At 41.3% G+C, this 26,284-nt stretch overlaps 2 protein-coding genes across 2 annotated transcripts; both read left to right on the top strand.

The window, feature by feature from the left end:
* Positions 1-524: 524 nt before the first annotated feature.
* On the top strand, positions 525-14,614 carry LOC149068659 (uncharacterized). The gene is made up of 4 exons (XM_089250995.1): positions 525-931; positions 5,260-6,122; positions 6,226-6,374; positions 14,451-14,614. The coding sequence occupies exons 2-4, from the start codon at positions 5,278-5,280 to the stop codon at positions 14,606-14,608; spliced, it is 1,152 nt and encodes a 383-aa protein (XP_089107121.1). The 5' UTR covers positions 525-931; positions 5,260-5,277; the 3' UTR covers positions 14,609-14,614.
* Positions 14,615-15,880: 1,266 nt separating this feature from the next.
* LOC149068660 (uncharacterized) lies at positions 15,881-24,917 on the top strand. The gene is made up of 3 exons (XM_089251097.1): positions 15,881-15,998; positions 20,193-20,321; positions 22,535-24,917. The coding sequence occupies exons 2-3, from the start codon at positions 20,193-20,195 to the stop codon at positions 23,162-23,164; spliced, it is 759 nt and encodes a 252-aa protein (XP_089107223.1). The 5' UTR covers positions 15,881-15,998; the 3' UTR covers positions 23,165-24,917.
* Positions 24,918-26,284: the final 1,367 nt, after the last annotated feature.

Consider the following 26,284-nt stretch of genomic DNA (forward strand, 5'->3'; position numbering starts at 1 on the left):
CGCAAGCATGTGAATGAACAAAATAGTGGTTTAGAGGGTGAGGAACCAAGTCAGTGAGCGACTAAAAGAGTATAAAGAAAGTTTACAAACATGTGTGAGTAACCAAAAAATAGTGACTTCGCCAGAGACGTATCTACGGGGGGGGGGGCAGAGCGGGCTATAGCCCAGGGTAGGGAACTTGAGAAATGAGTGATCAAGAGAATTAGATTGGAATGGGAGAAGGGTGACAACATTTGTGTAGCCCAAAGGCGGCAAACCCACAAATCCGCCTCTGACGCTACTCGTTCATAAAATCAACCCTGAACACACCGAAAATTGTTATTTCGTGACTTCCGTAAAGTTTTCACCAACCCCAAAAAAAAAAAAAAAAAATCACTTTAGGCTAACACATACACGGATAAGATAACGATAAGCATCGCTCTTGACCTCTGTTAATCGTACGGATAATTCAGATGATAATGATTCCCGTAATTTCATTTTTAGCAGAAAAAGACCTTAAAGGCCAAGGGTATCCATCATCGAATAGTCACTGAAAAAATATACGAGAGATGTCTCTCCTCTCTTATAAACAACAAACAACGCACCGGCCTCGCGCGAAGGTGGCTTTCCCAAAAGCATAATCTTGACCTATTTTAATGAAAACGAGCGTCGTTACCTCGAAATATTTTCCCCTCTTCATGTAAAATAATCATGTTGGAAAATAGCACCACATCAAATTTTTTTCTTCTCCATTAACTGTCAAATTAGCGAGAACTCTCATGGGTGGGAGAATATCTCTGTCGGGGGATTCTCATTCTGCGAAGGACATCTTTGAAGTTGTAATCAGGTTTCGTCTTGTGTTGATGGATTCTTATTAGACTCTTCCTGGTATCGATGTCGGTAATCGAACTAAATTTTTCTCGAATATTTTCCAAAATTTCGAATTTTTCTGGTAAGTGTGCCTTGAATCATATTTTCATGTAGAGGCTTTTTTTCCTCAAATTAGTATTTTGCTGTGAACTCCGGAATATATTAAAGGTATAATATACAGTAGGGCTTCTCAAATCCGGACTTCCATGGACCAGGGCGATTCCTGATTAGGGAATCTTCCGGATTATGGATCCAGTTATGTTTATTTCTCACCAAGGTTTCATATTTAAAGCATTAATATTCCTCTTTGAGCATTTTGGTTCATATTATATGGGAGGGGGGGAGGGGGCAAAAAGTCCATAAAAACTTTAAAAATTCATAAAAATCGGAAAAATAACCGAAATAAAAAACGGTTTTAAGGGTTAGCATCTCTAGGTGACGGGAATTTTTTTTTGACAGGGAGAAAAACTAAAAAAACAGCTGATAGGTGGTGCTGGTACGAGCGGTACGGTCCCGGGTATGTCGATCCGGTCCATCCAATCTGTCGGAACTGAAAGATGCGCTCCGCCGAGAAGTGTCATGTATGCATCCGGATCTGCTGCACTCTGCCGTTGGTGGATTTGTGACTCGCCTGCAATGTGTTATCCCCTGTGGTGGGTGGTCAATTCCCGTGACCTTAGCGATGCTAACCCTGCAAACCGTTTTTTATTTCGGTTATTTTTCCGGTTTTTATGAATTTTTAAAGTTTCTACGGACTTTTTGCCCACTCTGTATATATATGCATATAATACTAGATAATTCTTTAAACCGCAATTTCGAACTTGCATAACGTTACTATGAAAATATCCCTCTACTCATTCTCCAAACCAGGAGGTGTGGGGGGGGGGGTTCTTAAACTTTTTTTCACCCGTGGCCCCCCTTTTCACAATCAACGCTTATCTGCTGCTCCCCAGAGCAGTTAAACAAAGAATCGCTTGAGAACGAAACCTCTGTCCTCGCCGTCACTCCGCGGTGCCCTTAACAAAGGTTGGAGGCTCACAGTGTGAGAACCCAGCTAAACATATTTTGTATAAACATTGCTCAAATCTGAAAAAAAAAACATATTCTGAAAATCGTAGAAGGTAAATTTTCCAGTTCCATATTCTTCGCATAACATTCGTTCCGCCTTCAAGATCTTTCTGAAGTTCAACTTTCTCACACACATTTGAAAAATTATGTTCCCTTTCGCAGCTTACACCTACGAAGTTTGGGAAATGTTCGTTTTTTTTTTCTTTTGCTTGCATACCGGAGTAGTTTTATTACGTAATGCACGACAGGTAGTAAAAAGTACCTCTTCTTCACCTATCATATGACGACATTTTCGACACGTATGAAAATTAACTTAGATAATCACAGAAAATAATAGATCGCTGGAGACGTTCTCATCACAAATGTTAACTGTTATCATTTAACCGAAAAATGAAATGAAGAAAGAGAAAAGTTCTTTTGATCAAAGCTGAAATTTCCGTTTGACTAATCAGATTCAGTAAGACAAACGAGTGCCATCATTGCTTTCACTTTCTAAGAAGCCCGAAAATCACGTCGGACACCCAACAATAAATGGTACAGAAACTAAAGAAATTTGCTCGCGGTCAAGTAAAATAGTAATAGTAAAGTAATAGTAAAAGCCGAAACGGAATTTTGGGTGAGGAAAAAACCATCTAATATATGTCACGGTTGAGGGGGACAAAAAGAAAATTTCGGCAGAAGTGTCCGGATGATAGGTGACCGGATTCCGAAAGTCTTACTGCATAAAAGGTTGGGGGGGGGGGAAAGGTTGGCGAACTATATATATATACCATAAAAGGTTGATTCTAGAATTTGATCACAATTCTAGAAATTGGAAATTAATTTTGAGGGTTGCATTAGGGATAATTTATTAAATATTAATATAAGGATATAGGGTTTTGTTGCGGTACAAGTGTCCTGTTTGGCTCCCGTTGGTGACATTTAAAAAACTTAAAGAATGTGAAACAAGTCTTTAATCTTATATATAAATGTGAAAGTATGTATGTATGTATGTATGTATGTATGTATGCTCTTTATACAAATCTACAGTTTTAGGCCGATCGTCGCCAGATTTTGCATATATGCCAAACAGGACCGGGATTGAACCGTAGGCTACTTTAAAAGTTCGTCAGAGCTGGGCAAATGCTCGAAATGGGCGAAAAACTGCCGGGCAACAATGGTTTTGGGGCCTCAACAATTACTTTCGGAACGTTTACTTTGGTTACCGTGGTTCCCAACAATGCGTTTCAGACGTATATATATGCCTTTACAATGGTTTGTCACATCTTTAACGCTGCCATCATTACAGTTTATTCCTTTATAATGGTTTGGCTCTTTTCCAATACTTCCAGTAATTGAAGAAAACCCTGGAAGCGCCAGATATTTTTGCTTGCGTGAATACAAACTCAATGCTTGCCTCAAATCATCAGCACTCTACTTCACCAAACACCAACTCTGGCCATATCGCTACATTGCAATTTACTGGCATTAGTGAGATGGGTTGGAAGTGAAGGTTCTGTCTATCGGTGGTCGCCTCGAGTTTGTTAGGACATCAACACTCTGGCACGAAGCTAAATAATTATCATTATCCACCAACATGCGAGTTCAACTGCAAAATGACTCAGCACTACTATCATTTTCACATCAGTTGATCAAACTTGGCAATGGAAGAATTCCCGTAGACCCAAGCACTGGACTGATAACGTTCCCAAATGGATTTTGCCAGTTATTATATATATAAACTCAGTTCAAGAACTTGCAGACAAAGTCTTCCCAAACATTCAACAAAATCACCGAAACCATGAGTGGCTTTGTGAGAGTGCGATTCTGGCACCGAAAAATGAGTGTGAACAACATCAACGGAAAAATCCTAAAAATTATTCCGGGAGACTCCACATCTTAAAAATCGGTTGACACTGTCACAGACACAGCGCAGACAGTTCTGTATCCTGCAGAATTTCTGAACTCTTTGGATATTCCGGGTGTGCCACCACACAATTTGACCCTCAAAGTCGGAGCACCTGTAATGCTTTTAAGAAATTTGGAGACACCGAGACTCTGCAATGGCACCAGACTCTGCGTGAAGAAATTGCACTATTACATCATTGAAGCAACGATTCTAACTGGATGTGACAAAGAAAAAGACGTCTTCATTCCACGTACCCCAATTATCACTGAAGAAATGCCATTCACTTTCAAGCGATTACAGTTCCCGATTCGTTTAGCTTTTGCCATGACAATCAACAAAGCGCAAGGCCAGTCGTTAGCAATGGCAGGTATCAACTTACTTGAGTCCTGTTTTTCACACGGACACCTTTTCGTCACCTGTTCGCGTGTTGGTAATAGCAAAAATTTGTACATCTACACACCGGATGGAAAAAGAAAAAATATTGTGTATCCACAAGCGATTGCCTGAAGATTTTAATTAAAATATTTAAATATAAAAGTAATTTTCTCTTACTTGATGCAGAAATTTTTTTGATTAAGAAGTAATTAATAAGCTATACATATATACATTTTTTACGGGGCGGGCAACGTCGCCGGGTATCAGCTAGTCACTCATACAAGTTATTCTTCATCTCGGCCATTATATCGATGTTTTTTAGCTTAGGAATTATATAAAGGATGTCGCATAAAATTCATGTTTTCTAAAAATTGAAAGAATTAGTAACTTAAATGCGGCTTGCGAAAAAGTTTTTCTCGCGAAAGAGGATTTATTTTGCCACAGAAAAAAATTTAGTTAAAATTTTTGTCTAGGCAAAATTTTAATCAAATTTCGCGCCTCGACCGGACCGGCAGGAGTGTTTGGACTTGCACCTTTCTTCAATCTCTTCTGTGTCCGAAACATCGTAAAAGCATCACAAATTCGTCACAGGAGTGCGTTACGAACCTTCTAGAAAGGTGTAGAAAAAGCATATCACAAAAAATGCAGTTGGGGGAGGGGATTCATGCGTGCTCCTAAAGCTATTTAGGAAATAACTATCGAAAAAAATGGGCGTCCACTCCTTTTTTTCTGCTAATTGTTTAAATGAAATCCTATGAGAGGGTCCACGAGCATTTTTTTGGACCTTCAACAGCTGGTTTCGGCAAATTCTAGGTTTTACTAGTCCTGATTTTTACCAGAACATCGCGATCCCAAACATAAGACCACGGTCACTAGAACGACTCCATGATTCGAGAATTTTCGGGACCCTCAAGCCAACTCATACATAAGAAAATCTTCAATCTTTTCGAACCCTTGTTTATCTCAGGGACCCGGGCCGTGTTGACTCACCTGTTAAGACGTCACTGGATGAGATGAAAAACTAGATTTTTTTTTTTTTGCCGAAAATTTCTAATTTTTTTTTCCATGTTTTTCTATAGAAATAAACCTGAAAAGAAATGAATGTTTCTACCATCATCATGCTTACGGTGATGCTCATAGCCACTGCAGTCTCGTCTCAGCTGTTTGATGAAGTCATTAGTTTTCAAGGACTGGGAACTTTCGACGACGTCTTACTAGGCGGAAGCCAATTACAGGATGGATTCAATACACATAACTCCTACGGGAACCGCGAGAAAACCATCTTCAGCATTCCTGATATCACCTCCAAGTCATCGTCATCGCAGCCATCAGCGAACTGTATCTGGGAATGGGATCCAGAAGAATGTGGACTCAACTGTTCCGGAGACCTGAAAGACAGCTATTTGAAGGATATATCCACGAATACCATTAAACCATGCTCGAAATTCCACCTCCTGTTGCATTCGGCCCGTTTGCATTCATTGCCTGAAGACTTCTTTTCCAAGATAGGATCAGTTGACGACTTCAATCTGGAGTATTCAAACGTCGTAACTGATTATTTCTTGGATCCGACTCCGGATGCTTCACCTTTCCGCGGAGTCAGCTTCCGCCGATCTGCTTCCATAAGACTGTCCGGCGTCACCGTCCGAGTCTCTTGGAATTGGTTCCCTCTCCAAGAATTGAGGTCTGAGACCGGTGCCAGTCTCAACATCAGCATCGATGGGAGCGACGTCAAGGCGATATCATCCGACTTCTCTAGAATAGCCTCCGGATCCGTTGGTGACATCGACGTCTCGAACTGTGGTGTGCGACTGCTCGGTAGAGGCTCGTTTGAAAACTTCGAGAATGTTTCTCGGGTGCTCCTGCCGAATAACAAAATCCGGGACGTCAGGAGGTCGATCCTTCCTAAGACTCCTGCAAAGCTCGAGGAAATAGATCTGAGGTATAATTTTGTCTGATAATCCCACACCTCTTTTAATCTTTACTTATTATGTTCGTCTTGAACAAAATGGTTCATCCATTATAGAAGTCTATCTATCGTACAGGTTCAACAAGCTGACGCATCTGGATCCTGATATGTTTTCGGCGATGCCTAAGCTGAAGAAATTGTCACTCCAAGGGAATCCACTGAAAGAAATAGGACAAAAGACATTCCAGCCAATAATCAACAAGGCTTTGATCCAAGGACTATCTGGTAAAAACACTTTCCTTCTTATTTCTAAGCACATAATTCGGAAGCACGGGTTTGACTGGAATTCCTGAACACATTCTAAAAATTAATAACAAATCAACCAATTGACATAAAAAAGAACATACAGTTCACACTTAAATACTTATCATGGCCTAGAGCAGTAGTTCTTAACCGTTTTTCCTTCTCTCGGCTTAACTTCCCGTACCCTCAATGCAATACTACTTACTTTCCCGCACACCCTTAGATATTATGTTTTCTGTTTGAAAATTTTGTTTTTTTCTGTAACTAAGTACATTAATTATCCATTAATTAATTTCTTTGAATTTTTTGTGTATTATTTAATGCACTTTTCAGCTATGGCCAATATTTACTTTTGGTTTTATTTTATTTTTGAAAATAATTTAAAAACGAAACTAAAAAGAAAAAATAATTTTTTTTAACATTTTTAAGATTTGGAAAAACCGATTCATTGAACAGTTCTTCACTTATTGATTCCAGCCGCAACAACTATAAATTAATGTTTCTTTGACAATTGACTAAATTTTTGACGTTTTTCCTGAGTCATGTGTTAACGTCAGTATTAAATTTAAGCTCAACATGCTAATAGCACGAGGTACCAATGTAAACAAACCACGAACCAGGTAAATAATGGTATTTTTTCCCAACCAAAATGGAAAACAAATACGATCGCTAATTGAAAACGAAACTTTTATAACGCAAATTTCGCGCGACACATTTCTGCAAGCGAAAGCCAAAAGAACAAAATGTGGAAATATTGGTATGATTCATAATTTTTCAAAAACTGTAAAATTTGATTTTTATCATTTCAATTCTCCTGAATAATCAGTCAACATGCTGTAATTTTGTTTTCCATCTCGCACCCCCCAAAAATGTTCACCCGCAACTACGATAAAGAACCATTGGCCTAGAGGGTTTTTGGGGTTTTTTTTTTATAATTGAAAAAAAATACTAATTTATTAATAATAATAATACCTAATTAATGCGCGCGTGCGCACGCACGCACGCGCACACGCGCACACACACAAACAGCATTTGTTAAAATTTTGAAGCAAACGTAACATTTTAACTAATATTATTGTTTATAAAATATCCTATGATAATGATTTTTTTTTATGTGGCACATTAATCAAAATTCGGCCGTCAATTTCTATCGAAGAATCACAACAGTTGTATTTTTTATCTGATAGGTGACAGCAGTAGTTCCAGTTCAATGATGTTACATGTAATATAATATATATACTGTACTGTATACTTATTTGCAAAATTTTTCTGGAAGGCACATTTCTACTGATAAATTTTTATTTTTTGCCGGTTCATTGCTTGAGGGGAAAAAGTAACAAATAAAGGCACCATTTTTTCACGGTCAATAAAGTATGGACGTATTGCAAAGTATGGACGTTTAGGGTCTGAGAATGAGAATGCTTCCGGTACAGAGATTTTTTTTTTTGCTGTGCGGAAAAGAAAGTTCCATATATTGTATTGTGTTCCGGATAATTTTTCACAAGACATCGAGATTGCAAAACAAGAAGCGGTTCGACGGACAAACACAGATTTATTTACAGAACAGCAATTTACACGTATTCACAAGCTAATCATAGAGCTAACAACTTTCTTGCAAAGTTAAATCACAACTGACTTTTCATCCAGTCTCTCTCTATTCGAGTCTAAAATTTCACAACTCCCTACTATTTATAGGTCTGTCGAAACAGTTTCCAAGTTGGCGGCGCTACCGTACGGAGGTGCGGAACCACTGTCTGGAGGGGCGGGACCTTCTAGAATGTTCCCACCAGTTCTCCGTCAATCGCAGGTATTTCCGCCAAACCGAAACTGGTATCAACCGATTTCGATATTTCTGAGAGCCATCGAACGAATTACGCCATCTATCGTCTATAGATCGTAACATTGTCCCTTTTCATAGAATTCAGTCCTTAAATTGGCGGGTTGTCACTGCGGTAAGAGGCCAGTCTGTTGAAGTGGACCACCTTGCACTTCAAGGATGGTGTTTTCTGGATCCGAGCTACGACGTCGTTCAGTCTCTTCACGACTCTGTAGGGTCCTTCCCATGACGTCTGAAGTTTCAGGCACTGTCTTTTCCGGCGCTTCGGATTCCAGAACCAGACGAGGTCACTTTCTTTGAAGTCATGAGACGTGGCCTCCGGATCGTAGCGGTTCTTCGTGTTTTCGGAGCCGATGTTGATCCTGTCTCTGGCGATTCGATGCATGTCCTCGAGGCGCACCTGGAGTCCCTGGACGTATTCTTCCAGTGGAAGAGAAGCATCTGACGGTCTCCCAAACAGCAGGTCAGCAAGCAGCCGAAGATCTCGTCCCATCAGCATCTGTGCTGGTGAAAATCCGGTGCTCTCGTGGACGGCAGTTCGGTAGACCAGCAGAAAAAGCGGTAGCTTTGTGTCCCAATCCTGTTGGTTCTTCGACACGAAGAGCGAGAGATGATTCTGTTGAATCTCTCGACAATCCCATAGGATTCCGGGTGGAGCGGAGTTGTTTGCGTCTTCTTCATTCCTAGAAGCTTGCGCATGCCGCCAAAAACCGCTGAAGTGAAGTTCTTTCCCCTGGTCGGAATGGATCAGCATGGGGACTCCGAATCGAGACACCTAATTTCGCACCAGAACTTCAGCCAGCGTCACTGCTTCTTGATCAGAAACGGGATACGCTTCCGGCCATTTGGTAAAATAGTCCATAGTCACCACTATGTACTTGTGACCATTGTGGGTTCTGGGTAACGGTCCGAGGATGCCCAGGGCGATTCTCTCGAACGGTGCACCGACGTTGTAACTTTGGAGGCGGTTTCGGGTGAGCTTCGGAGGTCCTTTGCGAGCGGCGCAGTCGTTGCAGTTCTTGCGCCATTTATCTACATCTGTCCTGGACTTGTCCCAATAGAACCGTTCACGGACCTTCTGGAGAGTCTTGGTGATGCCGAAATGTCCACCGGTCGGACTTCCGTGCAACTCTTTCAAAACTTCTTTCACACGGGCTCTTGGTAGGATGAGTTTCCATCTGAACGTTTTCCCATCCTCCGACTCCCATTTGCGGTACAGCACGCCATCTCTCATCTCTAGCGAGTCCCAAAGCGCCCAGTATCTTTTGGTCGTCGAGGCGAACGTTTCGCCACGTTGGTTTGTTTCCGGCGGATTCCTTGAAGTCCATTATTGGGCGTATGTCGGAATCTTCTAGTTGAGCTTTCAGGGTGTTCTCGTCGCTCCAAGGATCGTCATTTGAGACTTCAGATGTTGTCTGTCTTACACTAGAGGTTCACCGGCTCGTTCTTTTCCTCTGCGTTGAGACAATGACGACAGTTTTGTGGACACGGTCTTCCCGATAGAGCGTCGGCATTTCCGTGTGAGGCTCCTTTACGATGCTGGATCTCCATCTCGTATTCCTGCAACCGTTGTATCCAGCGAGCGACTTGACCCTCGGGGTTCTTGAAGTTCAACAGCCAGCTCAAGGAGGCGTGATCCGTGCGAAGGAGAAATTTTCGACCGTAGAGATAGTGATGGAAATGCTCGACGGCCTTGACGATTGCAAGCAGCTCTTTCCTCATGACGCAATAATTTCTTTCGGGCTTGGACAAACTCTTGCTGAAGTAGGCAATGACGTGTTCTTTGCCGTCCACTTCTTGCGATAGAACAGCTCCGATCCCGTTGTTACTTGCATCCGTATCGAGAATAAATTCTCTCTCCGCTCGTGGGAACGCCAATATTGGAGCCGATGTTAGGGCTTGTTTCAGAGATGTGAAAGCCCTTTCGCATTCATCGGTCCATAAGAATTTTTGCTTAGCTTCAGTGAGACGGTGGAGGGGTCTCGCTAGCTTAGAGAAGCCTTGGACGAATTTTCGGTAATATGTGCAAAGTCCCAGGAAGCTCCGAAGCTCGTGCACATTCTCTGGTCGCGTCCAGTCTTTCACGGCTTTAGTCTTTTCAGGATCTGTACTTATTCCTTCTCGGGAGATGATGTGACCCAAGTAGGTGGTACTCGTGTACCAAGTAGGTACCTCGTGTCTAAACAGACGGCACTTTGTCGAGCTCAATTTCAAGTTGGCATCTCTCAGCTTCTGGAGGACTTTGCTCAAATTTTCTATATGTTCCAAGAATGTCCTTCCCATAATGATTATGTCGTCCAAGTACACGAAACACGATTCGTAAGACAGTCCATGTAAAACGGTCTCTATTAGTCGTTCGAAAGTATCCATCACCTTGAACTGCCACAGTCCTTGTCCAGTCGTGAAGGCCGTCTTTTCCCGATCTTCCGGATGTATTTCCACTTGCCAATATCCACTCTTCAGGTCCAGGGTAGAGAACCGCTGATGTCCGGAAAGTGTGTCAAGAGTGTCGTTGATCCTTGGCAGCGGATAACTGTCTTTCTTGGTGGCGTCATTCAATCTTCTATAGTCGACACAGAATCGTGTGGAACCATCCTTCTTTCTCACCAGCACGATCGGCGATGCCCATGGACTCGTTGATGGCTCGATGATGTTGTTGACTTTCATTTCCTGTAGTAGTTTACCAACTTCTTCTGGCTTGGCAAACGGAAGTCTTCTAGGATGTTGTTTAATTGGTGAATGGTCCCCGGTGTCGATGTGATGCTCCGTTAAGCTGGTTCGGCCAACATCAGCTGGTGACGTGGAGAAGACATCTCGGAATTTTTCGATAGTCGACTTTGCGCGTCTTCTCTGGTCCGGATCCAGCTGGGCGTCTTCTATCAGATTTTTGAACAAACTTCCGGAGTCATCTGGTTGATTTCCCGACGAGTCCCGCACCACACACGTGACGGGGACGCACTTAGCGATCTCTTCGCCCTTCCGAATCTCCTTCGGCTTGTCACTGATATAGACTAATCAGACAGGGACGACGTCCTTTGATGAATCCACCAGAGCGGCGGCAATCACCAGTCCATTCTTTCTTTCGCTAGGAAAGTCCACCAGTCCGAGCTGAAAGTCCCTGGCCGTCCCGGCTGTGCCATGGATGACGCTTTCCATTCTTGGTGGAATCGTGAAATCCCGAACAGACAATATTTTCTGGGGACGGATCTCTTCGCTGTAGTACCCGAAGAGGGCGACATGCTCTTTTGGCGTGTGCAGCTGGTTATTCTTCAAGTCAAGGGAGATCCCATATTTTCTGAGAAAGTCCAATCCGATAATGCATGGTTCTTGAATGTCAGCCACCCATGAAGACGGTGTGACGGTAGGGGACAGCAGCGAATTTCACCGAGGCTTCCATCTTCCTATGCACTGTCATCTTCTCTCCGGTAACAGTCTGTAGCGTTAGTGAAGGTGCCACATACAGAAGTCGCTGCCGGAATTTTTGAGCTAAATCGGTCCGGATGTTGCTCACGTTGTCTCCGGTATCGATGACCATCCGGCAAGGAAATCCGTCAATTTCGCCTTCGACGTATAATTCGTGATCTACAGGGAGACCACGGTACTACCATGTACTACTTGGTACATTCAGGGAAGCCCTAATTCTATTATGAATATGCAGTGTGAAAAAAAAAAAAAAAAGAATCATCTGATGAAAATCATGTCGGTCACCCCGGGGCAGGAGGCTTTCCAGACTCAACCCCCTTGTGGGGGGCATTCAGAGACCTCAGTTGAATAGGAACTTCCACGATAAGATCTGACAGAATTATTTATGGCAATAAATATGTGAATTAAGAGGTGTTGGCTGACCCCTCTTTCATTTTGCTCTGACGCTATGATGTTGTCGAGGTGAAAATAGGGGCACACTATTTTGTTGGGTAAAAAAATCGGTCGATTTATTCTATTATCATTCAGAGTTCCGCAAGCAACTCACGTTGGAAACGCTTGCTCTAGAGATAGGTGGCACTTTTTGGAAGTGCAAGAAAGGAGGTGTGTTAAAATAAATTAAACATTGAATATTGCAAAGAGTTGAATAGCATTTCAACACTCGAAAGTATTGTATTTACCTGCGCTTCAAAATTATTTCGTTATGTAAAAATTTGCGAGAATGAAAACACTGTCATTATTAATCTGCCATAAAAAATGCAGCCTCTGTAACCACGCCGCCCTAAGAGGCCGCCTTGTCACCTCATGCCTGGTGCCGGCCCTGTTGGTCACTCACACGCTTGTACACTTTCTAGGTCAGATGTTTCCAATGTAAAACTTCTCGCGGAACCCTTGATGATAATGAGACTGTTCCACGGAGAACTCAAACAATTTTTTTAATATTTATCAAAAAAAAAAAAAAAACACGTGTACCCCTACTGCCGTCTCAACAACATCATAGCCCAAGGCAAAATGGAAGAGAGCTTAGGTAGGCATCACCTCTTAATTTACATATTTATCGTCATAACATCATTGCCCCGGATCTTATCGTGGAAGCCCCTATATGCAACTGAGTTTGCCTTGCCCGGGTGAGACTCATGCATTGAGATGGCCCTGGGTTTCTCTTAAAAGCACAGGGTCTTTATAACTAAAGTTCCACTTTGAAATGTCCATAAAAGGAAACTACTGAGCGAAATGTTATCAAACTTGGCAATAGTTTACAGAAGGTCACGGGATTCAATTTTCCGCAAAAAAATAGTTCAATAACTCACCACCAGCGGGAAATGGCGCTGTATGCGCTTTTGTTAAACGGAATAAGACATGAAAACATCCACCTGAGGACGGGTTCCACCTCACATTGGTACGTATGCCAAACAGTTACTTAATGAATAAGACAACCATAAGTATTCATTATGGGCATTGTATAATATTTTATCATGTGTATATATTGTTTGTAATTTGTGTTAATTGCATTTTTAATTGGGTTGCTGTATTTTTGAAACATATGACAACCATATTTTTATGGGCATCTTTTTATCAGCCACCTCGTTGGGCATTTTGCCTGTTGTGGCGTTGTATTTGTATTTGTATTTGTATTAAGCACCACTTCACGGATGACCGAATTGTAAGCCGACACTTCCCCATTTCTTGGCCACCCCGGTCACTAGACCTCAACCCCTGTGACTTCTGCCTATGGGGTTACCTTAAAGCCACTGTTTGTGATGATAACATAAACAATTTGGCGGAATTGAAAAATGGGATACACCGACATGTCCGTAACATTCCTCCTGATATGCTAAGAGCTACTGTTGAGAACGCAGTAATGCGATTTAACATGCTTTCGGAAAATGGTGGACGCCACAATGAACATGCTTTGTAACACACATTTTAGGAACGATTAAAAACATTTTAAACCGATGTCTTCATGTCTTATTTCGTTCAAGAATACTGCACACAGCGCCATTCCCCGCTGGTGGTGAGTTTTTGAACTTTTTTTTTTGTGTGTGGAAAATTGAATCCCATGACCTCCTGTAAACTATTACTAAGTTTGATAACATTTTGTCCAGTAGTTTTCCTTTTATGGCCATTTCAAAGTGGAACTTTAATTATGAAGACTCACGTAAAACGGGGTGAATAGAAATAAACCTTTGTAAAAGCACAAACATATTCTCGTATTACATTCACAAAAGAATTTCCGTCACCAATTTATTTTTCAGTTGGCTAGCAACCATGATAATGGAAAATTCTTTTGTGAATGTAATACCGGAATATGTTTGCGCTTTTACAAAGTTCCGTTTCCATTCACCCCGTTTTACGGTACATGCAAAAATTCTCTGCTAAATTCAAGAATCCTCACTCTCAAAAATATCACTAGCAGATTAAAAATTTTCCGAAAAGCATCGTTTTTTGCAACTTATAAACGGCAAACGACATTCATAGACTTCTGGTTCGAAAATTCCATTTGGGAAAAAGAAAGTAATGTTACTGTTTCTAAGTCGTTTATTCATCCAAGAGCGGTCTGATTTTTTTTAAAAGGCGCTATTTTTCGTTAAACTTCAAAACAAAGAATAGCTTTGCGAGTATCAGCAACAAGAAAGTTCTCTTCTACGAAAAGTGTTCCAGGATTTTTAAGGGTTCCGTGGCGTTTGATCACGTGGAACCCCAAAAAAAGCTGTCACGGAACACCAGTTGAGAAACTGTAAACCCGTGATAATTAGGAAGGAACTAATGCAATATGTATAAATATCATGTCTCTTCAGATTTACCGCTGGTCTGTGACTGCAAGCTGAAGTGGTTGAAGGAGATTCCTAAAAATCAGAATGTGGACGATCTCAACAGAGCAACCTGTAGGCTGCCACTTCATCTAAGAGGGAAACCGCTGCTCCATCTGTCGGCGGAACATCTTCTGTGTAACTGAATTGTGTCATCAACAAAATAAAAGATTAATTCTGTACATAAACTATTCACAATAAAAGATTGAATGTATTCTTTGTTTTTTTTGGCTCCAATATAACTACCACCCGAATTGTAAATCTCAACGAGTTAATTTAAAAGGAATTCACAAATACACCAGTGAGTGCACAACCAAAGCCTCTTAGATGTAGTATCTAGGAGTCTTTGGCACAACCACCTGCTCGCTGATCAAATGCGGCCCGTGAAACGTATTCCGGTAGGAAAGTATCAATACATTTATAAAGCTTGATAAATGCCTACTGGTAACATTTCCTTCATGAAAATAAGGAAAATTGGGATTCATACGGAATATCGCCATTTATCGCAAAAAAGTTTTCTAAGGTAGTGGTTCTCAACCTTTGGAAGCCCACGGCCCGGTTGATTTCTTTTTTTGTGCGAGGAAGGCCCTGTCATACACACGACTAATAGGGAATAAATGGGGAAAAACGGGACAGTGAATCATTCACGGCCCTGTTTGACTGATGTGAGAGTCCGGAGGTTTAGAAACACTGGTCTATCGCAAGCAAAATCACCAATTACAGCCGAAAAACTCTCAAAGGAAATTGAAGTCACCAATTACAGCTAAAAAGTTGTAAAAGCAAGTGCAGTTGCGGATGACAACGAAAAAAAAAAAAGTGTCACAGGCAGCCCCTTTTTTCTCTGGAAGCCCCCCGCGCCGTGCCCGGGTGGGCCCGTGCCTTAAGACGGCACTGAAGACAGCACTGTTCCAGACACCTTTAAAAGAGTAAAGGATGGATTTTCTGAAACGTAAGAGGACGCTTGAAATCACATCAAAAATGAGAATGTCTGGTAACCCTATTTCAGCAATAGTTAGCAATTAGTTCTAAAATTATAAATACCAACTTCGTGGATATCTGGTTCTAGATATGACTTAGTGCTGTCATCTAGTAGCTAAAGTAAGTTTTCTGTGAGAGATATAATTTAAGTACAGTACTGAATATATAAAATTTGTACTGCCATCTAGCAACAGTAGTATGAACTTCTGAATTCCAGCTGTGATATCTTCATAAAAAGTGGAACTGGTGCTGTCACCTAGAGGCTAAATAATCGATAAAAAAATTCACCCTAGTTTTTTTTCTTTGCAATGAGGGGAAAAAAATCAGATGGTTTTTAGATGATTTGATTGAATTTCATAATGAAAATTTATTTTACTCTAATCATTGAAGAAATTCATCGATTCTGGTTCGACTTTGTTTTTGGCAACACATTTTTTTCTGCAGTCACAGTCGTCCGGTTGCTTGATGTAAACAAACTTTTTTTTTTGTTTTGAAATTACGACTATGAGACGATTTTAGTGATAGTTATTAAGTATCGACTTCATACACAAACTAAAAGTAATCAATATTTCCTCCATTTATAAAGAATTCTAATTTGAACAAGTTGACATTATAACTAATGGATGTTGTTGCCTTTTTTTCCTGATGCGTGTCCGGTGGAATTGGTTGGTACAGTATTATGAGCATGTGTTGTGAACACGTGCTTGAGTAACTTCGAGCAAAGAAACAGTAATCCTTTTCTTGGCGATGTGTTGGCGACTTTTTTTCTTTGGGCGGAAGCATGACAAGGAGTCGCCGGAAGTAAAACGGCGCAGTCTTTCTTGCCAAAGAAAAAAAATCGCCAAAAATGAGAAAACCACGATGGTTTGGTTGCGCCAAATTTGGAGATTTCCAATTTTGCCAAGGTTTTTGCGTTGATTTTCCATAACCGTGGTCACTGCCGACTTCGCGACTTTTTTTTCTCACGCCAAGCAATCGCCGGTTAATTCGAAATGGCAGACTAAGAATGCATATAATTGCGCAAAAACAAATCCAATTTATTACATGAAATCAATCTAATATGCAGTAATGTGTAATAATCGCAGCTGCAGTGGTCGAGTGGTCATAGTGATGGACTCGCATCGCGAGGATCCGGGTTCGAACCCCACTGTTGCTGTAGTGATGGTCGGCTGAAGTTGGTTTCATGTGGTTCCCAACTTTGAGTTGCAAATGCGATCTCCCATTGAAAAGTCTCGCCACAGAGAGCAACAGGTCTACAATGATACACTTATTCAATCATTACACTTCCCTCGTAGTTAGAGAAAAAGTGGTAGCAGATGGCAGCACTTCACATAACAAGCATTACACAGAAACAAACTTCAAACAACAAAAATTATCGAACCCTTCCTAGCCTGAATAAATTTCAGTGATGAGGAACTCGATAATAAGACCTAAGGTGCTGGAGCTAAAGTGCCATAGTTATCAGTTGACAACAAGAAATAATCACTAAATTTGGTGCAACCACGCTTACGGAAATCTAGCTCTGAATAAGAGATCAAGATTAAAAATATAATGTGGGGGTTACGAGACATCCTCCTTTTTGATTTCATTTGAAGTGTTCCCCTACGTTTTAGAAAATTCAACTATATATATAGTCCAATCCCATTATAACAGAGATCGGAGAAATCACTTTGTTATAACAAAATTTTGTTATAAAGGAATTCCAGGTTTTTCCATTATTCCTATGTAAACTTATCTGGTGAATTATAAAGTATTATATAAAGGTATATACATTAGAAAATACATATACCTTTCATAATTAGAAAAGCGTTCATTAAAATGAGATTTTCACTGAACAGTATTCACATTAAAATGGGATTCTGCATTGCTACTATAATTTTATATTAATACATATAATTTTTTGCTGAATTATTTTTCCTCACATTCGCATGCTTTGATTCATCACATCAAAATACCCAGAATACAAAAACCCAAGTTGCAAGCAGGGCAGTAAATATTATTCCAACAATAGCCAGCTTGCTCTAGGATCATTTGTATAAAAAAAAACAGATCTGGAAGAAGAAAACTACTGCTACTGAATCACACATGAGCCTCGTTCATATTCCTCTGTGGAACTTCTAACGAATTGGTACATGTTGGGATGTGTAGTGGACCTAACGTGAAATTCGTTTCTGAGTAATGCTCATTGTGTGTAGTGCTTCCATCTGACATCAGTTTTTACAACTATGAGTGAAGTGTAATGATTTGAATAATTGTATTGTTGTAGGCCTGTTGCTCTCTGTGGCAAGACTTTTTACCGGGGAGATGAGATCGGCTCTCTCTCTCTCGCATTAGTGCCTCGAAGTTGGGAACCACAGAAAACCATCTTCAGCTGACCACAACTATGGTGACGGTGGGGGAGAAGAAAACTGCAGCATCCATTTAAAAAATGGTGTGTTGCCTGCTCACCAACATCTAATGTTGTGTAATAAACAGGAGTTTGGGGAGGGGGAAGTTGTTACGTCAAATCTGAGTCTAAAAAAGCTTTGTCGACTAAAAAAACATGGTCGGGTGCAAAACATTGGTCCTGCACAGGTTGGGATTTTTTCAATTACAATTGGTACCAAAAATAGACCCCACATGGGTAGAGGGTTTTTTTTCTGCAGAGCCACCTTTGTATTTAAGGCAACAAAAATTTCTGTTTGCCCAAGGCCAGAACTTATGAAGAACAGGCACTGCTTTACAAGTGATATAAGCAAGTGAAGTGATGGATTTGTGGTCCGCTGAAGTTGGTTTCCTGTGGTTCCCATCTTCGAGGTGCAAATGTGAGCTGATCTCTCTGTTAAAAAGTCTCGCCACAGAGAGCAACAGCCCTACAACGATAAATTATTCAATCATTACACTTCACTGATACTTAGCAAAACTGGTGACAAATGGTAGCACTACACATGACAAGCATTTCACAGAAACAAACTTCACGCCAGGTTTTACTACACGTACACGCACGTTCCAACATGCACCAATTCATTAGATCATCGATCATTTTTGTCAACTTCAGCCGACCACCACCGTGGTAACGGTGATGTTCAAATCCTGGGCATATGACTGATAAGTGCAAACATTTTGAGCCAAAGTCTTGAGGGTGAGAAGTGTGAACCCATCTGTGGTTCCCAGCTTTGAGATGGGAACGTGGGCCAATCTCCCCTTTGAAAAGTCTCCCCACAGAAAGTAACAGGCCTACAACGATACAATTCAAACACTATACTTCGCTCATGGTTTTTAAAAAAAATTGACGGCAGATAGCATGATTACACATGACAAGCATTTTGCAGAAACAAACTTCTTGATAGATTCACAACATATATTGATTCGTTATAAATTCTGCGAGAGGAATGTAGATGTGTGAGGAACATATGCGATTCTGTAGTAGTAATGTGAACCCATCCTTGGAGTCTATAAGGGGCAGAAGTGCTTATGCAATCGTGCTATGTTATAAACTGAAGAGCCAAAAAAAACTGGTACAGGCATGCGTATGTAAATAAAGAGATATGGAACCAATCAGAGTACGGCGCTGCGGTCAGCAACGCCTATATAACAAGTGTCTGGCATAGTTGTTAGATCGGTTACTGCTGCTACAATGGCAGGTTATCAAGATTTAAGTGAGTTTGAACACGGTGTTATAGTTGGCGCACGAGAGATGGGACATAGCATCTCCAAGGTAGCGATGAAATTTGAAGTGTACCGTGAATATCGGGATTCCGGTAAAAAATTAAATCTACGACACCGCTGCGGCCGGAAAAAGATCATGCAAGAACGGGACCAACGACGACTGATGAGAATCATTAAACATGACACACGTGCAACCCTTCCGCAAATTGCTGCAGATTTCAATGCTGGGCCATCAACAAGTGTCAGCGTGTGAACCATTCAATGAAACATCATCGATATGGGCTTTCGGAGCCGAAGGCCCACTCGTGTACCCTTGATGACTGCACGACACAAAGCTTTATGCCTCGCCTGGGCCCGAAAACACCGACATTGGACTGTTGAGCACTGGAAACACGTTGCCTGGTCTGACGAGTCTCGGTTCCAATTGCTTCGAGCTGATGGACGTATACGGGTATGGAGACAACCTCATGAATCCATGGACCCTACATGTCAACAGGGGACTGTTTTAAGCTGGTGGAGGCTCTGTGATAGTATGGGGCGTGTGCAGTTGGCGTGATATGGGACCCCTGATACGTCTAGATACGACTCTGACAGGTACGTAAGCATCCTGTCCGATCACCTGCACCCATTCATGTCCATTGTGCATTCCGACTGACTTGGACAATTTCAGCAGGACAATGCGACACCCCACACGTCCAGAATTGCTACAAAGTGGCTCCAGGAACCGTCTTCTGACTTTAGACACTTCCGCCGGTCACCAAAATCCCCAGACATGAACATTATTGAACATATCTGGGATGCCTTGCAACGTGCTGTTCGAAAGAGATCTCCACCCCTCTCTTACTCCTACGGATTTATGGACAGCCCCGAGGATTATGGGCATAGATTATGGACATGATTCATAGTCGAGTCCATGCCATGCCATGTTGCGGCACTTCTGAGGACTCGCGTGGGGGGGCCCTACATGATATTAGGCAGGTTTACCAGTTTTTTTGGCTCTTCAGTGTATTATGTGATTTGATGAGAGAAGCATTTTCTCCTCTTTAAGAAAGATGTTGATCATTACCATTGTAATACATTAGTAATTAATCATTGTTATTCCAGATGATCCTGATGGTACCCGAAATCCAGTTCATTTTAAGGTTGCGGCCATTGCCTTCCAGACATTTGTACCTAGATTCACTGAGGCCAGTATCAAGTGTCTATAGAGCTGAAAGCCATCGTAATCATGGTGTAAGGAAACATATTTTATAATTTAAAAAAAATTATATGCAGTGAAGTTTGTCTGTTCTAAATCACATGGGGACTGGAAAAACAGAGGAGCAATACTTGCACACTGTTTTGGTTACTCACATAGTTGCATATGCTCTAGACAGTGGCGTCTTAATGCTCAGGACTTGAAAAAAATCACTTTTGCCCGGGATACTCTTAAGTTGGTCCTGGCTTTAGGACACTCATTGACCTTTCCCCCCTCTTTCTAGGGCTCTCGTTTGTTCATTCACATGCTTACTCATGCACTTAGACATTCTTTTGCTCATTCACGTGCCTACATAGGTCACTCACTGACCGAATTCCTTGCTGTTGGGCAAAGGTGGATTTATTGCGAGTTTTACGAATTTCGCCACCTCTTCTTCCATTCTACTAATTTTTTTGGCTACTCGTGTCTCAAATTTGCCACCTCTCTGAACTAGCCGCAGTGGGCTCTAGCCCGCTAAGCACCCCCACCCCATAAACATGCCACTGCCTGTATCGAAGAAATTACCTTTGCCCCTTCTCCCCCCAGTACCAATACTGCTCAAAATAATGGCCATGGACCCCCCCGTACTAATGAAATAATGGAAACACACACCTTGTACCAATAAAGGGGAAGTAGCACAAATACTCATTGTATCAATAAAATTAAAGCCATGAACCCCCCCCCCCCTTTGCACTAACAAAATAAAAGCCTTGGACTTCCTTGCACGTAGTGAAAATGACTTCTAGTATCAATGAAATGCCTTATTTTAGCTCACAAAGCCCCCCCCCCCCCACCCTCACAACTCTTCCAAACTTCTCTAAGAACTCTGTGAACCCCTGGTTGAAAAACCCTATATTACATTCGTTTGCAACATTAAGACATTAAGAGAATTATTACATTATGTCAAATTTCTGAGAAACTAGTGGACAGATTTTAATGAAATTTGGTACGAATACACAGCTATAACAGAGAAAGATGTACCATACAAAAGTCATAGTACATATGTATGATTGTCAGTAAAGCTCATCATTGCAGGAATGTCCAAAATCCACGTTGCGAGATTGAGCAGAAAATGAGTCTAATATGGGGTATGGTCCCCTCTCACAGTCAGACAGGTTGCACAGCATGACGACATACTGGACACGAGGCAGTTGAGGAGTCCCTGTGACAATTGGTCCCACTCCTGCAGCAATGCAGTTTCAGTTCCGGGATGGTTCTCGGAGGGAGATGGCAAGATGCAATTGCCATCCCAAGAGTGTCCATGACATGTTCTTTTTTTTTTTTTTTTTTTTTTTTTTTTAATTGAACAAACAGCACAATTGACAAAACAGACAAAAAAAAAAAAATTAAACAAACACTTAAGGGGTTATGTCAAGAGATCTGACTGGCCAATCCATACGACGAATATTCTCACTTTCCAGATAATCATTGACCAGGTGAGCTTGATGTGGATGAGTGTTGTCGTCCATGAACAGGAACTGAGGGCCAACCGTACCCCTGAAAAGTCTAACATAGGGCTCTAAGATCTCCTCTCTAGACCTCTTAGCAGTCACAGACCCTCTGCCAAATACATGGAGGGGTGTGCTGCCCAACATGATGCCTGCCAGACCATAACACCTCCACCACCATAGTGGTCCATTTCCCTGATGTGGGAGGAATAATATCAGGTACCAGGCTCTCTCCAGATGAGTGTATGTCATAAATATACCATACTTGCACGAGAAACACAGCGAATGTCACCGAGAAGTACGAGCACATGAATTGTGGAAAATGCCTCGTGCCCTTATCATCCCCTCCGCAGCTCTGCCCACATGCAAATGTACGCTTACGTATTAGACACTGAATATTTGCATACTTCCTCAGTGCCATTATTAGTACCTTTGGTTCAGCACTTTTTGTGAAAATAGACACAATTTACAAATTCTCTTAATTTTGCACACGAGTGTAGCATGATGTGGCTCTTGCTTATAACATTTTTCAAAAAACTGTAAAGAAAAAGTTATGAGCAGGGAGACGCTTTAAATAGGGAATCCAGATGAGTATTAGTAAAAGGTGGGACCATAAAAGCTAGTTGTACTAAACAGGAATGTTATAGGCAGGATCCAGTTTATTTTCCAGTATCCATTTCACAAGATATGGCCATATGTTCAATTCTTTTTGTGAATGCAATAACATTGAAATTAAAACATGAAATTTTTGTACTTTGCAGTCAATATCAAGAATCCCTATGGAGCCCAAGCAGCGACGACGACGAGATCTCCTTCATTCGATTGAAACCAAGAGATTTTTCTGGGAGACGTTCCCTTCTCTGAATCCTGGTTCTGTGTATGAAAAGGACGGTATTGATCGAGAGAACCATGAACTGGTTTTTAGATCGGGTTCATTCAACTATGTGTTCTACTCTCAGTTTGTTGCCATGAGTGTGTTCACTATTCAGATATACTATACAGCATTCATGATCTATTCTTTCTGGGTGGCACAGCCCTTCAACTTACCAGATACGTTCGGACCTTATCCTATCAAATACAACTTCTTTTCTTTCTGTGTGCTTTCAGTTTTCACCATGCAGAATGCGTTCATGTTCATGTGTTCACGAAGAGCTATACACAGGATTTACTACAATAATAAGAATCATGAATATGTTCTAATCCACTCCGGTGTGAATCCTTTTCAAACCTGCCAAATGTTTTGCAAACCAGGGGAGCTAAAAGAGATCCCGAACCCAATCCTTTCCTTCATGCTGGGCCGTTATAAACTGAGGCACAACAGAATATCCATCAACTCAAACCGGTTCAAGAACATGGAGCATTTGAACAGGCTTCTAGGTTACATTGATTGAAGAATGTGATGAATCATGGAAAAATCAACTATGCGATATTTACATGCAATAGATAAGATAACACGTATCAACGTGTTAGCGTTTCTTATCGTGTGTGATCAGTAAAGAAGTTTAGGTTAACTACAAATCCCAAGAAGAACTTTTTGCAGTCACATCGGGCTAGTAAATCTGATCCAGATGATCTAGTGTCCAGATCATCATCAAAGCAGCTATGTCTAGAACAGCAATGAAAAACTGGATACGAAGCTGAAGTTATGAAATAAAATTCACATGCCTCTGTGGGAAATGAACCACCAACCCCTCACAGTTCATGGGAGTGCTCTAAACGTTCTATGTATGAACAGCAAAGAGTGGCATAGTCTATCTCTATATATATGTCACCAACTGGGGCTATTGCCACTAGTAGAAGGCTGCCCAGTCCCATTCAGCATACATATACTCACTAAGGAAAGAAAAAGTCAGTCATCTGTACTTTAATGCAGGGGTTCTTAAACTTTTTTCACTTATCCGCAGTTTCCCAGAGCAGTTTAACTGAGGATTTATTCTCAAAGAAACTTTTGTTGGACCCCTGGTAAAGGTTGGCGGCCCACCAGGGTACCACTGCGTGAAATTTAAGGACTCTGTCCAGGGGCGTAGCCAGAAATTTTGTTCGGGGGGGGACCACTTTCATTTCGGGGGGGGGACCAAAGTGACAGAACAATGGATTTGGCCATCTTTTTCCCTTTTTTCGGTCATTTTCTCACATTTCGGGGGGGGGGGACCAGACCCCCAAGTCCCCCCCTGGCTACGCCCTTGCCTCTGTCTTTATAATTAGAGCATTTGTCCTGATTGCGAGAGTTGGTGGCTTGCTTCCCCTCAGAGGCACGTGAATTTTCTTTCTGAACTTCATCCACATTACTTTACATCCAGTCTTTCATACATTGCAATAACAGCAGGAGAGTGACATTGTTTCTCTCCTGCTGCAGGATAAGGCATCAATAACAATTCAATAACAACATCAATAACAATTGATGCCTTATGGCTGAGGAGCAAAACAAAACAGCTCAACAGATGGCTGTCTCTGATTGAAATCTGGAGTGTGATAAGGTTTTCAGCATGGTCGGGGCTATTCGAATTGAACCTGTGGGTGCTTGGCTGGAGGTTTGTGTGGGACATTTAGATTTCTTATTAAATTTGGGGGTGGCATGGCCTCTTTGTTGGAAAATACAATATATTCCTGGCTCCAACAGCACTGGTGATTTATAATTAGAGAATTTTTAAAAAAAGGTTAAAACGAATAACATGGTCTCTATCAGCTGGGGGGGGGGGGAAGACATCAGTTTTCCGCATGTTGTTACCCCTTTGACGCTGGCTCTATGCACCTCAACAATTTAATGAGGAGTTTCATTGGTGGTTGAATGTTCTGCCCATAAAAATCCAATCACACTTCTGATTTCAACTGACCACTTTTCTGTCCATCGAATGATTTTGTTTTTGCTCGTGTACCATTATTACAGTGATATAGAAAACCAGCGCTATCTGTTGGCCTGTAATTACCACAGTTATGTAACTGCCTCCACACACAAGATAATTATGTCTGCCTTGACTATTTTCGGTTTGAATCAACCTAAGCTGGTCGAATGTTTCATTTTCTAAAATCCTTAAAAATGCAATGATGACACTCTGCAAGAGGCATTCATTGATAAGAGTGATTGTAAAAGAGTTATAGTTCATTTGTAAAGCATATTTCCAATAATAAAAGCTGTCAAAAGCATGTCCCCCATACTGCATTTTGTTGCCTGTACAAATTTCCTTCACTACACATTCTCCGAACTTTCCACTCACCCTGTGATAAAGCTTGCCAAGTCCGCCCTGTAAATTTGCTTCCGCTAGCCCAACTGCTTCATAACAGTTTTTCCAAATGTTTCCTCGAAATATATATATAGAAATGTAATTGCTATTCCCACTGTGTAGTAAAGTTCGGAAAGGGAAAAAGTACAGAAAGACTTGAATGCAGTTCAATGAGTCGAGTGTTCGTATCCTAAACATTTCCTTTAACCACTGCATATTCTGCTTGCAGTGATATGTATAAGACTTTGAAAAGTATTCTTATCAGTTTTGGTCAGGTGGGATGGATCGACGGATGGGCTATAAGAGTGCAGTCCCATCATTCTCTATGGCGATATAATGTTTAAAAATATGCTTAACACAAACCTTCTAAATGTAGTATCCCTTAATGTGAAAGAATCGTTCAAGCTGAATAAAAAAAATATGCTTTGTAGAGAAATTCTGGGAAGGTGAGTTTTGGGTGAATGTGAGTGGGTTGTTAATGTGCACTACCGCAGTATTGGGGGGTGGGGGGTAGCACTTCGAGGAATGAGTAGTCAAGAAAATTTGAGTAGAATGGGAGAAGGGTGGCAAAACCACATAAATCCGCCTTCGTCTAGAGAGCAAGGGACTAGATCAATAAGCCACCAAACAAGTGTCTTAGGGAATGTGAAAGCATGTTTGTGATCAAAAAAGTGGTTTAGAGAGCAAGGCAAAGGTGCTGGAAATGTTTCAGACTGTGGTAGTACTCGACTTGGTTCTTATATAGGAATTTTTTTGATTTATGAATTAATTCTAGGATGCTCAATTCAGTGCTACTAAAATATTTGTGGTGCTCAAGCACCCATTGTACCCCCGTTTCCTATACCACTGGAGCAAGGGACTGGACCAGTGTGTGACCAAAAGGCTGCTCGAGAGAGTGTGCAAGCATGAGTGGCCAAAACAGTGTGCAAGAAAGTGTACGACAAAAATAACGACTCCGAGAATGAGTGACTTTGAGATTTTCTTAGCATTGGGAGCGTGCGAGAGACTGTCCTAGAGCAGTGTTTCTCAACCACTGAGCCCTGAAATCAAGGCTGTAAATTATTCACTGTTTAATTATTTATTTATTTCTCATCATTCGTGTGTATGCCTGGGCCACGGGCTTCCAAAGATTGAGAATCATGGCCCTAAAGCATGGATTTCCAGCATTTTTTGGAATTCCGCATGATCAAACTTCACCGAACCCTTAAAAATTCTGGAAACCGGAGAGCTTTTCAAAGAAGAACATTTTCTTGTTACTAACAGTCGTGAAAAAACTTCTTTATTTTGCAT

This window comes from Pholcus phalangioides, unplaced genomic scaffold (genome assembly GCF_987345545.1).
Source record: "Pholcus phalangioides strain wild (caught in Gottingen) unplaced genomic scaffold, Ppha-v1.0 ptg000024l_1, whole genome shotgun sequence".
Classification (NCBI taxonomy): domain Eukaryota; kingdom Metazoa; phylum Arthropoda; class Arachnida; order Araneae; family Pholcidae; genus Pholcus; species Pholcus phalangioides.